Below are 11,674 nucleotides of genomic sequence, written 5' to 3'. Positions count from 1 at the left end.
GTTGAGATTGTTGCAATATGGGATTTTCAATTATTGAAATTATCTTTTACAAATATTGCGGCCCTAAAAGATGATTATTGAGTTGTTTCCATCTTTTTCATGTTTTATGTTCATTTTTACCATGTTGTAGTACTACTGCTTGAGATGTTGCAGTACTACTATATGAGATGTTGCATTAGTTTTTTTTTATGTTGTACCATGCATTGCGCTTTTTGTTTCTTGCAATTGTTTTGATCTAGATGTTGCATGGTGTTTTTTGCAAGTGTTTTCATTAGCATGTTTTGAGTGTTTCAACTGTTTTGTGCTAATGTTGCAAAAGTTTCATCTAGATGTTTCAAAGGTATATGGTATTGCAAATAGTGTGTTTCAGATGCATATTTTATTTGTTTCATCTGCCTTTAAGCGTATGTTGCAAACATTTTATTCGGATGTTTCAAAAGTAGATCGGATGTTGTATCCCTATCTTTGCTTTTTCTGCTTACTCACCTTCACCTCGTGTCTCTTTCTCCTCAGCACCGACTAGACATATGTTACATCTCCCTCTCTTTCTGGATGCTGGCTTAACCACCTTTACCTGATGCAGCAGCTGGCCATGTGCATACGCGTGAGCAGCGGAGGTGGTGCGAGCGAGGACTCTCCGGGTGCAGTCGAGGCAGCATGGGGGTGGGATCCAAGCGGTGTGAGCCCGCGTGGATGAAAGCGGGAGGGAGTGCGAGCGAGAAACTCCAGGGTGCAGTCGAGGCAGCACGGGATGGGGTCCAAGCGGTGTGAGCCGACGGAAGCGAGATGCAGTTGTGCGTGGGGAGTACAGGTCTGAGCGTCCGGACGTACATGTTTATCCGGACGTCCGTGCGCTAGCTGGACCCAAAAAAAAAAAAAAGATGACGCTAAAGCAGGGACGGACCTACCCTGTAGGTGGGCTGGGGCGGCCGCCCCAGGCCCCCAGCTATCTGCAGGTAGACCTCAGCGACGGCTTCATTTCTAGGCGTATGGGTGATTGGAGAAGGAGGAATCGAAGAGGTATATGGGCTGGTGTGGACCGTAGTTGTCATTGGGCTATGCAGATAGTACTGGACTAAAGCCCAACAAGCCAGCAAAGGAGACATGGAAACGAAGAGCCGGACTCCACTCCATCGTCCAAGCTCACGACCATCAGGAACTTTAGGCGACCGACATTCAATGTTTAATACAAATGATAATTTTGTCGCTCACTAATTGTTCTTTTATAAAAATTTCATTCAAGGTTGGTCAAATTTTGTTTATTTTTATGTATGTTGAATGGTTTGGCGCAAGAACAACATTTGTTTTCCAAATTAAAGGTGCCATATTAAAAAAATATATATATTCTCATTACTTTAATATTAGTGTGCCAAGACAATTTATTTTTTTAAATTAAAGGTACCAACTTTTTCTCATTATTTTAATATAGGCCTTGTTTAGTTCACCCTAAAAACCAAAAACATTTCAAGATTTCCTGTCACATCGAATCTTGCGGCACATACATAGAGCATTAAATATAAATAAAAACAAAAATTAATTGTACAGTTTGCCTATAAATCGCGAGACGAATCTTTTAAGCCTAGTTACTCTATGATTGAACAATATTTGTCAAATAAAAACGAAAGTGCTAGTGTCAAAATTAAAAAAAAAAATAGATCTAAACAAGTCCATAGTTTGCGCCATGCCACTTGTATGTATGTCTTCATGTTTGGTCAAAGTATAACCCTTCCGGCCGGGGACCTCCGGGACGAGCGGCTCAGGTGGTGCTCGACGAGAGAGAACAAGGAAGTATATATATACTTTGTAAGGAAGCAGCTAAAATTAAACGTCTGGCACAAATCACGCAAATGGTCGCATCCCGAACCAATAACCATATACTTTGTAATAACACAAAATCTTCATCATGGTTAATAAGCATTGTGCTACTCTGACCCCGAATTCATTCCATGTGGATTCAACTCCGGTTATTGGCACAATGAAGCACAGTTACAAGGCAAAATAAACTTTGGAACTGACTACCAACACTTAATTTAGCTACTGGATAAACAGTAAATCATCCTACTCTATGAATCAAGCTCGGTACGGCGGGAACACGAAATTATTTCCAAATTCCCTGCCCTCAACTACATCTCTAGACCACGAACTGTATAACAATCCACAGCTACTCGGGGTACTCATGCTGTCATGCACGCTACATCAGGACTCAGAAGTTCAATAACAAACCCAGTATCAATAATTGAGCTAGCCCTGCAATCGAAACAATCTCATTGCATATCCTTTCAATCGCTCCTACAACCAATTCTTCAGGGAGGAACAGAAAGTTGCACGGTTCAAAGGATTAGTCCTATGTTAACAAATTCAATTTTCCTCAAAATGGACTCCGCAAAAATACTGCCATGTTCTTATCAAGACATCCAACTCATGACACCCTGCACCATCCAAACAAACATAAAAATTAGCTTTCAGAACACACTGATTTATTGATTGTTTTGTAAAAAGTGTCGATTGTTATGTGTTATGGTCTACATAAAGTCACACCATGCTATAAGACAAGCTAACAAGTTCATCAACCTTGTATCACTACAGACAACCATCAAAGGAACACATAACTATTATTACTACCATTTTAGAACGAGTACAAAAAGGAAATTGAACAGTTAAGTGTCCACATAGAATCTGAGTAGCTGTCAATGCCATTCAATTTTCAGATATTCTAGAGATGGAGCTAAAAATCATGAGACTAATGTTAGGTCATAGCCTCATAGGGATGCCTCTTAAAATGGCTTAAGACATGTTGACAATGCACCTCTAACTGAAACATTTGCATCGACAAACAGAAACCACCCAAATTAAAAAAAGTTACATGAAAAACAAATTGAATCCAATAGGGAAGTAAAGAAGCTCGTACCACTACTCTGCACAGGGTTTGATGGCAGAGACCATCAGTCTCCTTTTAACAGCAAATTAAAAGGATTGAAGCAAGAACTATGAAGTGTTAACTAAGTCCATTCCCCGTCTCGTCAGTTTTGGAGCTCTTGTGCTGCCATAAGTTGATTGGCCACATTAACAACAAAGGGATAAATTCTCAATATGAAAGCTATTGTATCAGCAAGGAAATAATAGCAGTGTGCTACCTTACTCTTCTTGTGCTTATGCACATCCGCTGAATCTTCTGTTCCCTCATGCTTCCTCTTCTGATACAAATGGTGAGCATTGCCCATCAAAAGGTATATGGTTTGAAATGAAGCTATTCAGTGTTTTGAACATACAAAAAATGGACCAACCTTTTCATGATGTTTCTTTGAATCAGAATCATGATGACCACTTTTATCTTTTTTCTTATCCTTGTCTTTGTCTTTATCTTTGTCCTTACTCCGATCCTTATGCCGATGTTTGTGCTTCTTATGTTCCTTATCTTTGTCCCTGTCTTTGTCTTTGTGCTTTTTATGCTTCTTCTCTTTGTCCTTGGACTCACTTTTTGGTTTCCCCGAGATAGTCGGTATACCCTTTTCAGTCTGTTGATATGGTATATATGTCATAAACAGTTCAATGAGCAAATCTAATAATGCCACAAGAGAAGTGAGATGCTATAAAGGATCTTACAGAGGGCAAATCCACAGGAGCTGTTTCTCGAAGTTGGAACGCTTGCCCCAGTGTTTCCATATCGAAGGGCTGAATATAAGCAGGTTTATCCCTCATATATGCATTCTGAACAAGTTGATCTAACTCCATTCCTTCTCCTTTGCGAATTTCAGTGTCTCCCACAACATTGTGAAGATAATGTGTATCTGATATTGCCAGTGGCAAAGGTTTCTTGCAAAAGAAATCATGGTGTGGCAGCAGTTTGTAGTGGCTGATCAAATCAACAGCACCAGTGAGCTCCCTTGGCCCTGAAATACAGAGCTGATATTATCAAACAATCACATAGCTGACGAATAAGGTTTCAGAAAAGATAGATGCACTGATATATCTATGAAGCAAATTTAATCTAGCTTACAATAGACATTAGATGCAGTATTGCAGCACATAAAGCAGCTTTGTGCACCATGTCACAAAATACTAACTAACGCATTGTGTACTATGAATAAGTCAAAGCAGGTGAATTTTTGCCCATTGTTAAAAGAACTGCAGTAAACAGCTGGCTATAGGACATACTGGCCTAAGCTGGCAAAAGAATCAGCACCAAAAGTTTGTATTTAAAATTCTAAGCATATAACTATTACTGATTTCTTGCAAGCTAATGAGGATAACTCATAATCAAGCAAGCTGTGATATTAATACCAGTCTGTTGCTTTGTGCCCACATGACTTAGGATTTAGCATTTCGGATTTGCATACTGAATAATTGTCATAAGGGGAAGCGGGAAACATAGGGATCACAAATAATGATTACCTGCTTCCATAAAACAAATTCAATTTTTTGTTCCTTTCCAGCACTAACCATTAACCAACCATTCTGGTTGATAATACCAGCCACACAATCAAAATTTCATATAGTGCTACTTGGCTGGCATAATACTGGTAATGGTAACTTGGAGGCAACCTATGCTAGGTGAGGACTTATCACTTAGCATGTTGTTTATGCACCTGGAGATCAGGAATCAGGACCCCAACAAAGTATAACCACCCATATTAACAATTTCATTTCTGAAAATTGTTTGTCCACCAAATACATACTTAGGGTGGAATGAATCGTGTGTCCCTAAACCGTCCACATATTCCCACATCTGGGTCCATGAACTCTCAAAATAATCATCTAGGTCCTTTAACTTTTCAAGTGATTCATTCAAAGTGTAAATTCAAGTCCATGATTGGACCTAGAGTGAACATAAAATGAACCACTTGAAAAGTTGAAGAATCCAGATGATCAATTTGAGAGTTTATGGGCTTAGATGAGAATGCAGAAATTGTTTAAGGACCCACAGTGCATTTCATTCTTTTAGGTGAGTTTTGACCCAAACCCTACCGTTTCCAAACTTCTTGTCATCAGAATCCATCAGATTGGAGCTTGAGCTATGCAAAGAGCATCTTCACCTGAAATTCAATTAGGAAACAATGTAACAACAAATGTGTAAAGGTAAAGCGAACTGGTTCTGCAATGAACAAACATGATATACACTACTACATATCTACATACTACACAGACATGTTAAATCCCATGACCATGAAAATATCGATAGACAGTTCATAATCACATATGGTGTCACCATCAAAAGTAATGAACAGGTTTTCCCTCTCTTATTTGAAATACTATGGACTTACATGACAATTGCCATCTGTAAAGTACTGTGATTTTAGCCAAAAAAAAACATTATTTCTGAAAAGAAAAACTTTAATTGGTTCCAAAGAGTAGCAAGGTAAGTATGATTCAGATGTTATAAATGGAGCATAGCAAGTGATGAATTCAGTCCAGATTAGCATTTTCTAATTCTCGTTTTAGTTTGTGTGTTATTTGAACACAGCAAGACTGATATAGCAAAACCAGAGTAAAAGAGGAACCAAACAAAGGCTGTATAGCATGTACATGTCAGCAGACAGAACCCTTGTGTGATATAACAGCTAGTAGATCAAAAGCAGTGACCTAATCAGTGCAAAAGTTTGACTTAGTGACATGACCAGATAGCATTTTGATAATTGCTCAGTTAACATAATATTGAGAATAGGATATCATTCTGCTCTGGTTTTTTTCATTTTTCCTTTGGGATGTAAAGTACAGCAGTTAGAATGCAAAAAATGAGTTGAGAACAGCTTCAAGCAGACAAATCCTAGCAACAGGACATTACTATCCCTGTATCCCGATCGTTCTAGAGGCATTTCACAGAAAATTTGAGCAAGCACTAGGCCCAAGACCGCCCAATCAGACAACCAATCAACCTCAAGTACAGTTACTAGTGGTAAAGGGCGAAACTACCAAGTACCACAAATCCACAATTGGTAAAACAGAGCACTAGATAGAGCAGGCCAGCATGCCATCATACTAATTCCATACAAGATGTTCTGACATTATTCGTAGGATAACAAGACAACATGCATACATAAATTTTTTTTTTGTTATTATTAGATGGGACCAACAGTGCAAATTTTATCAAAATTTGATTGAATTTGAATTCTTTTTTCAATGGAAACTACATTAGCTTAGGGGATTGTAGCCCCCACCAGCCCCTCCCTCTGGCACTGATGGCCAGGCAGCAACGTGCCTAATCAAGACACCAAAACTTCTAAGACTGCAATCATAATTCATAACTAAGCAGAACCCAGCATTGTAACCAATGGTTGACAGCCAAGATGCTACCAGCAGAACCCAGCATTGTAAGCAATGGTTGGCAGCCAGGAGGCATCGCTGCGAGCTCTCAGTTGCAGCATATGAGCTCAATTGGTCCAGAAACAGCCCACTGAAACACCGGTGTACCCACGATGCAGTTAGGGCATGGGGATTGAATGTGGCCAGTGATTCCAGAAAACACCCGTGGAGCAAGCCAGGATGTACTGCAGGTAGCTAAATTGACCCTGCGCGGCAGGATGTAGTACTCCAGGCAGCTAAATTGACCCTGTGCGCTGGATACTAACTAGGAGCCTAATCGAACTATAGAGGTGGGTGGAATGCGTTAGTCGGGCAGCGGCAGCAGCAGCAGCAGCACAACGAAGGTTAGGGTTCAATTCAATTCCTCGCTGTCGCAGCAGCGAGGAGGCACCGGACACCGGGGGGCAAGCTTGGGGAACTCACCAGCATAGCACGGAACGATCTCCAGGCCGGGGCAGGTCTCCCCGCGCCAGTCCAGTGCAGTGGAGCGCGAGGGCCGGGGTTGGGGCGATGCCTCCCCGTCGAGGGGAGCGAAGACGTTCGGGTGGGAGGCGGGGTTGGGCCCCTGCGCGGTGTGTCCCCGTCCGTCGCTGGCCCGCGAGAACGCCGGCGGTGAGGGCACGGCGGCGGCGGTTGGGTAGCGAGCGAGCGGGCGAGAGAAGGAAAGGAAGGATCGGGAACCCTCGACGACCCCCCGAAGTTTCGCTTTTTGCTTGCCTTCAGGGAGGTTTGTAACGGAGGAAGCCAGGGAGGTCTTGGCAAAGCAAAACCACCGGCCACACACGCGTGACGGGTTTTCTTGCCGCGGAGACTGCAAACCGGCCCCACCGGTCCAGCAGACGGTGCGCCGACTCCAACAAGGTGTCCGTGTCCATGTACTAACCTTGGTCCTTGGGTGTCAAATACGCCACCGGCTTGCACAAGGAATGTACAGGTAGAACACACAGGTCAGCATACAATCAGTGGGCATAGATTTGCATTCCATTTCACTATTTCAGACAGTCCACCAAATCAGTGGGCACAAATTTGCAGTTTTACAAATGGGCAGGCGCCTGTACAAGCAGCCAATGTGAATTCCCCCACCAACTCTCCTCATGTCTGCATTCCTCTTATGAAGAACTGAAGATGCAGCAGCAGTTGATCACACTATCTAGTATACATTCAATGTATAAAGAACCAAACAACATTGTGATGTCAAGATCGAGATGACGGTTTCTGCAGTTAGTCGTCGAGCAGATGATTCTATATATGGAACTGAAGCCAGGGCCGAATGGAACGAAAGATCATGTCCACCTCTCCCCTGGGAGCCTCATGTTATATGTAGTTACAGCAATCCCGGCGCCCTGCTGACAGTTTCTCCCAGAGGCACAGCATGTGCCAGGGGGACTGGTAGTGCGCCGTCAAGTAGTAATCCACGCAGCCGAACTGGCAGAACCTCCAGCTGTGGACGTACTGCACGGGGGCGCTCGCGTTGAAGTCCTCCACCCACATGCCCATGCTCACATCCTCCATCTTGAACAGCTGCGAGCAGCGCACACAGAAGATGGCCGTCAGGAGGTGTTAGCGGAAAGCCCTCAATGAGTAAAAGGTAGACAGATGCACCGTGGTTAAAAGAGTGAGCCTCACCCGTAGGGAGTGATTTGTATGCCGGGATGCTATGTCTCTCGCGATGTCGGCCGAGATAACGTAGCCAGGTCCATTGGCGTACGGGGGATACGCCGCTTCAGGCCATTCCTGCAGGCGCACACTTTGAGTGAGAAAACATATGCATGTCAACATTGCAGATCCATGACGCTTACGCTGGCGCTAAGGTACCTCAAAGGTGACAGCCCATTTCCCGCTTCTTTGAGGACTGTGGTAGAGATTCAGGTTGCCCAGATACAGAGGTAAGGTTCTGTTGTAGGCAGCGATCTGTTGCAATACTACATCCAGCCTCACAAAGGTGTCGTCATCACACTTCATGATGTAATCTGCAGTGACATTTTGCACCTACATAAACAAATGGCACTCACCAGTCAGCATTTGTCAATGTCGGATTATGATACATTGAAAATAGACATTTAATGTGAATGTAGCATGACCAACCCCGTATTGACATAGCGCAACTGTCTTCAGAACCACCAGCTCATACCGGTCCATAAATGGCAGAATGACTATGTCTCCAAAATATTCTGCTTCCTTCTTTAGTGCTGCGTTTATCTCCTTTCTGTGGCTCTACAGAAGGAAGCACGTCACAAACCCATTACAACGGGCTTTTTAGTTATTTGCCACAAACATGCCATCCTTATGGTGGGTTCTTGCAGATTTGCCATTACTGGCCCACATGTCAGTGACTCATATGGTCCCACATGTCATTGACACACACAGGGTTGGCACACTTAAGAGTGGCAAATAAATAAAAAATCCCATTGCAATACCATTATGGATTGAACGATTGTGAAATCATGAGAACTTATCATACCAGCGCGACAAAAAACCGAGCAACTGCATTCCCCGATTGGATAGCCGGAAACTGCATCCAAGTTTTCCTAATAGCCATGCGCTCAGCAAAATGGTTTGTAGCAGAGAGGATACCGATGAAAAGATGAATTGGTTCCTTAGGCAGAGGGTGAGCCTTCCACCTTTCAGACATTTCCAAGACTTGTTGGAGAGAAAAACTAGGATGAGCCGTTGGAAGTGCTGTTGCATACACAGAGTGAACATCTATGCCCCCTGTTACGGCTAAACCTGTTGCGTCTTCGAGAGTGAATCCCTGACAAATATTGGTAATAAAAAATAAGTACCCAGTGATTTATTTGCCAGAACTTCAAAATATCTCTACAATGGAATGTATTCTTTAGCATGGGGACTAAAATTTACCATCCTATGAGGAAATGAGGCAACATGGCGGCCTCCCACATTAATATGATATCCTTCAACGCCAGCTTGGATAGTGAGAACAAACATCTTCCCCTCTGAAAATGGGAATGGCCATGTCATTTCTGGTTTCTTTTCCCGCCCGATGAATCTGTTGAACCATGAACTTGTCTTTGTTTCTTTCGATTCAACTATGTCCTGTCGCTCCCATCCCTCACATTTTCTGAATCCATCAACTGCAAAGTTAACAATCTGCAAGAATAAGTACAGAGGACTAAAGGAGGTAGCAACAGATACGGGACAGCAATGCATAGATTTACCACCATTGTCGAGAATCCGTTTTTTTTTTTTTTACCTTTCAGTGTTCATCCACCCAATACCTTATACTTTAACCAACTGCCGCAAACAATAATAGACGCACAAGAACAGGTAAAATTACCTACACTGGTGAAAAATTAACAAGGTTCTGGACAAAATTATTCAAAACACCAACGGATGCTGTCATGAGAACATATTGTTCCATACTGACTATGTGTTTCTTACCATTTCCCAAGAACAGGGATCTTGCATTGTCCAATTAATAAGCATACCAAGTTTGCTAGGAGTACTAGCATTTTTAGTTCAAATTTCGAAACGAACAACTAACTGTTGGAGCGCGACTCTCACCCAGGTGAAGATCACTGGAGGGCCAGGGGGTGCCGTCGCAGCGCTGCGCCCTGCCCCACTGCATTCGGAAGCAGGTGTTCATCTCCAGCACGGAACGGCCGCTCCAGTCGCCGCGCAGCCGCGGGTTGAGGTGGAGTATCCTAGGCGGCTCCTCGCCGTCGACGGCGCGCAGGCCACGCAGCTCCACCGCGAACTGCGCCACCAGCACCGTCCCGTTGCCCGCGCCGCTCCGCTCCAGCGCCTCGACGTACTCGGGCCGCGCCTCTCGCGCCATCCCGACCACCGTCACCGCCGACCCGGCGGCCAGCCCGCACGGCAGGAACGCCTCGGTCTCCCCAGCGTTGAGCGTGAGCGAGCCGGGGCACTTGGCCGCAGCGCCCTCCCCGTCCCCGGCGATGTCGTCGACGTCGCCGGCGAACGCGGAGGCCTCCTCCCACGCGACGGCCCCGAGCGCCCACGCCTTGGCCGCCAAGCGCTCCAGCTCCGTGAAGTTCCCCAGCCGGCCCCACCGCTTCCGCCGCTCCCAGACGGCCTCCTGCCGCCGGAGCATCTCGTTGATGATGCGGCCGTACCCGGACACGCCCCCGCCGCTCGTACCACCCATCGCGCGCGCGGGCGGCTTGTCGACCCGCCGCCGCAGCGGCGGCAGCTTACCCGCGCCGGCGGTGGCGAGGCGACGGCCGACGGCAGGCGCGGTCCCCACCGCGCCGCTGAGTCCAGCGAGCTTGACGGACACGAACAGTAGGTAGGCGAACGCCGCCGCGGCGAGGAGCGGCGCCAGGCCGCGGCGCGAGCGCAGCCGGCACACGCCGAGGAATCCCTCGGAGCTGCGCGCGCGCTTCATGGCGGCCGCCGCCGCCGCCCGGCAGCGAGGAGCTCGGCGGCCGGGTTCGGGGACCCGCGACCGCGAGCGAGCCCGGATCCGAAATGGCGGTGGCCGGCGCTTGGCGGGTCTGGGAGTGGGGGATCCGGAGCGAGACGCCGAGACGGGAAGGGAAAGTGATGGGTTGGGTTGGGTTTCTGGTTTACCGTTACTCGTGTTTTCAGGTGTAGGTTTCGTTGTTTGCGTAGATTTGGAGTTTAGACGGGGGCCTTCACCAACGCACGCTTACATGGATGTTAGCCTCGAGCAAAAGTAAAAGGCCAAGTAGATAAAAAAAACAAATAGGTATCTTTTGGATTGGAGGATTGGCACATGATTTTTTCGTAGAATTCGAGTTCCTGAAGAATTTTTCCTATACAGCTCTTTGGTTCACAGGAAAAGGCCAGGAAGAATTTCATAGGATTGAATTCCTATGTCTCAATTTTACAGGAAAATATTTTATCACAAAAAAATATGTATTCAAAGGAAAATGAAGCTCTTTAGAAAGTTTCTTGGTGGAAAACGATTGCTCATATGTGTCTATTCGTGTCTCTCATGTATAGATGGCCAAACGGGCTGATCTAAACGGGCCGGCCCGAGCACGATCCGATAAAGCACGGCCCGAAAACGGCCCGGCACGACCTGCCTCGTGCCCGTGCTGGCACGGCACGCTCCCGTGCCCGTGCCCGTGCTGGAAGCCGCACACGACGGCACGGCACGGGCACGGCCCGGTCCAACGGCCGGCACGGCGTCGGCCCGCTCCATCAGCCCGCTCCAGGCACGGGAGCCGTTGGATTCCTTCCCCCAAGCGATCTCCACCGTCCATTCCATCCTATTACGCGGCCGACTATATAAGGAGGGGGGCGAAACCCTAGCGTCCACTGTGCTCATTTCATTCCTCTCCCCGCCGCTCGCTCAGTCGCTCTCTCTCGTCTCTCCTCTCTGCGCTGCTGAGCCGTGAAGGGCGAAACCCTCGTTTTCCCGGTGGCC

At 46.1% G+C, this 11,674-nt stretch overlaps 2 protein-coding genes across 3 annotated transcripts; both read right to left on the bottom strand.

Moving 5' to 3' along the window:
* LOC110437461 (mediator of RNA polymerase II transcription subunit 19a-like) lies at positions 1,886 to 7,031 on the bottom strand. 2 transcript variants are annotated; one of them, XM_021465913.1, is made up of 7 exons: positions 6,724 to 7,031; positions 4,966 to 5,033; positions 3,604 to 3,890; positions 3,285 to 3,515; positions 3,135 to 3,194; positions 2,909 to 3,040; positions 1,886 to 2,429 (listed from the first exon to the last, which is right to left on the bottom strand). In XM_021465913.1, the coding sequence occupies exons 2-6, from the start codon at positions 4,994 to 4,996 to the stop codon at positions 2,996 to 2,998; spliced, it is 654 nt and encodes a 217-aa protein (XP_021321588.1). In that variant the 5' UTR covers positions 4,997 to 5,033; positions 6,724 to 7,031; the 3' UTR covers positions 1,886 to 2,429; positions 2,909 to 2,995. The 2 variants fall into 2 exon arrangements, with proteins under 2 accessions (XP_021321588.1, XP_021321589.1); XM_021465914.1 differs by lacking the exons at positions 4,966 to 5,033; positions 6,724 to 7,031 and adding an exon at positions 4,393 to 4,922.
* LOC8070168 (hydroxyproline O-galactosyltransferase GALT2) lies at positions 7,254 to 10,850 on the bottom strand. Its single transcript, XM_021466201.1, has 7 exons — positions 9,823 to 10,850; positions 9,160 to 9,392; positions 8,762 to 9,052; positions 8,386 to 8,514; positions 8,116 to 8,289; positions 7,927 to 8,034; positions 7,254 to 7,821 (listed from the first exon to the last, which is right to left on the bottom strand). Exons 1-7 carry the CDS (start codon positions 10,664 to 10,666, stop codon positions 7,615 to 7,617), a joined length of 1,986 nt encoding a protein of 661 aa, XP_021321876.1. The 5' UTR covers positions 10,667 to 10,850; the 3' UTR covers positions 7,254 to 7,614.

The sequence above is a fragment of the Sorghum bicolor genome, chromosome 8, assembly GCF_000003195.3.
Source record: "Sorghum bicolor cultivar BTx623 chromosome 8, Sorghum_bicolor_NCBIv3, whole genome shotgun sequence".
NCBI classification, from domain to species: Eukaryota; Viridiplantae; Streptophyta; class Magnoliopsida; order Poales; family Poaceae; genus Sorghum; species Sorghum bicolor.
This window is presented reverse-complemented; position numbering and strand designations above follow the sequence as displayed.

Bases quoted from the DNA above. Each gene is read 5' to 3' on its own strand.
- LOC8070168 (XM_021466201.1), bottom strand. From the start codon at position 10,666: ATGAAGCGCGCGCGCAGCTCCGAGGGATTCCTCGGCGTGTGCCGGCTG. The intron at 9,053-9,159 runs GTAAATTTTAGT...AATATTTGTCAG, and splicing joins CCTCATTTCCTCATAGGATG to GGATTCACTCTCGAAGACGC. The intron at 8,515-8,761 runs GTATGATAAGTT...TTCCTTCTGTAG, and splicing joins CTCGGTTTTTTGTCGCGCTG to AGCCACAGAAAGGAGATAAA.
- LOC110437461 (XM_021465913.1), bottom strand. From the start codon at position 4,996: ATGGATTCTGATGACAAGAAGTTTGGAAACG. The intron at 3,891-4,965 runs GTAGGGTTTGGG...TCTGTATTTCAG, and splicing joins TGACAAGAAGTTTGGAAACG to GGCCAAGGGAGCTCACTGGT. The intron at 3,041-3,134 runs GTAGCACACTGC...AACTTATGGCAG, and splicing joins ATAAGCACAAGAAGAGTAAG to CACAAGAGCTCCAAAACTGA.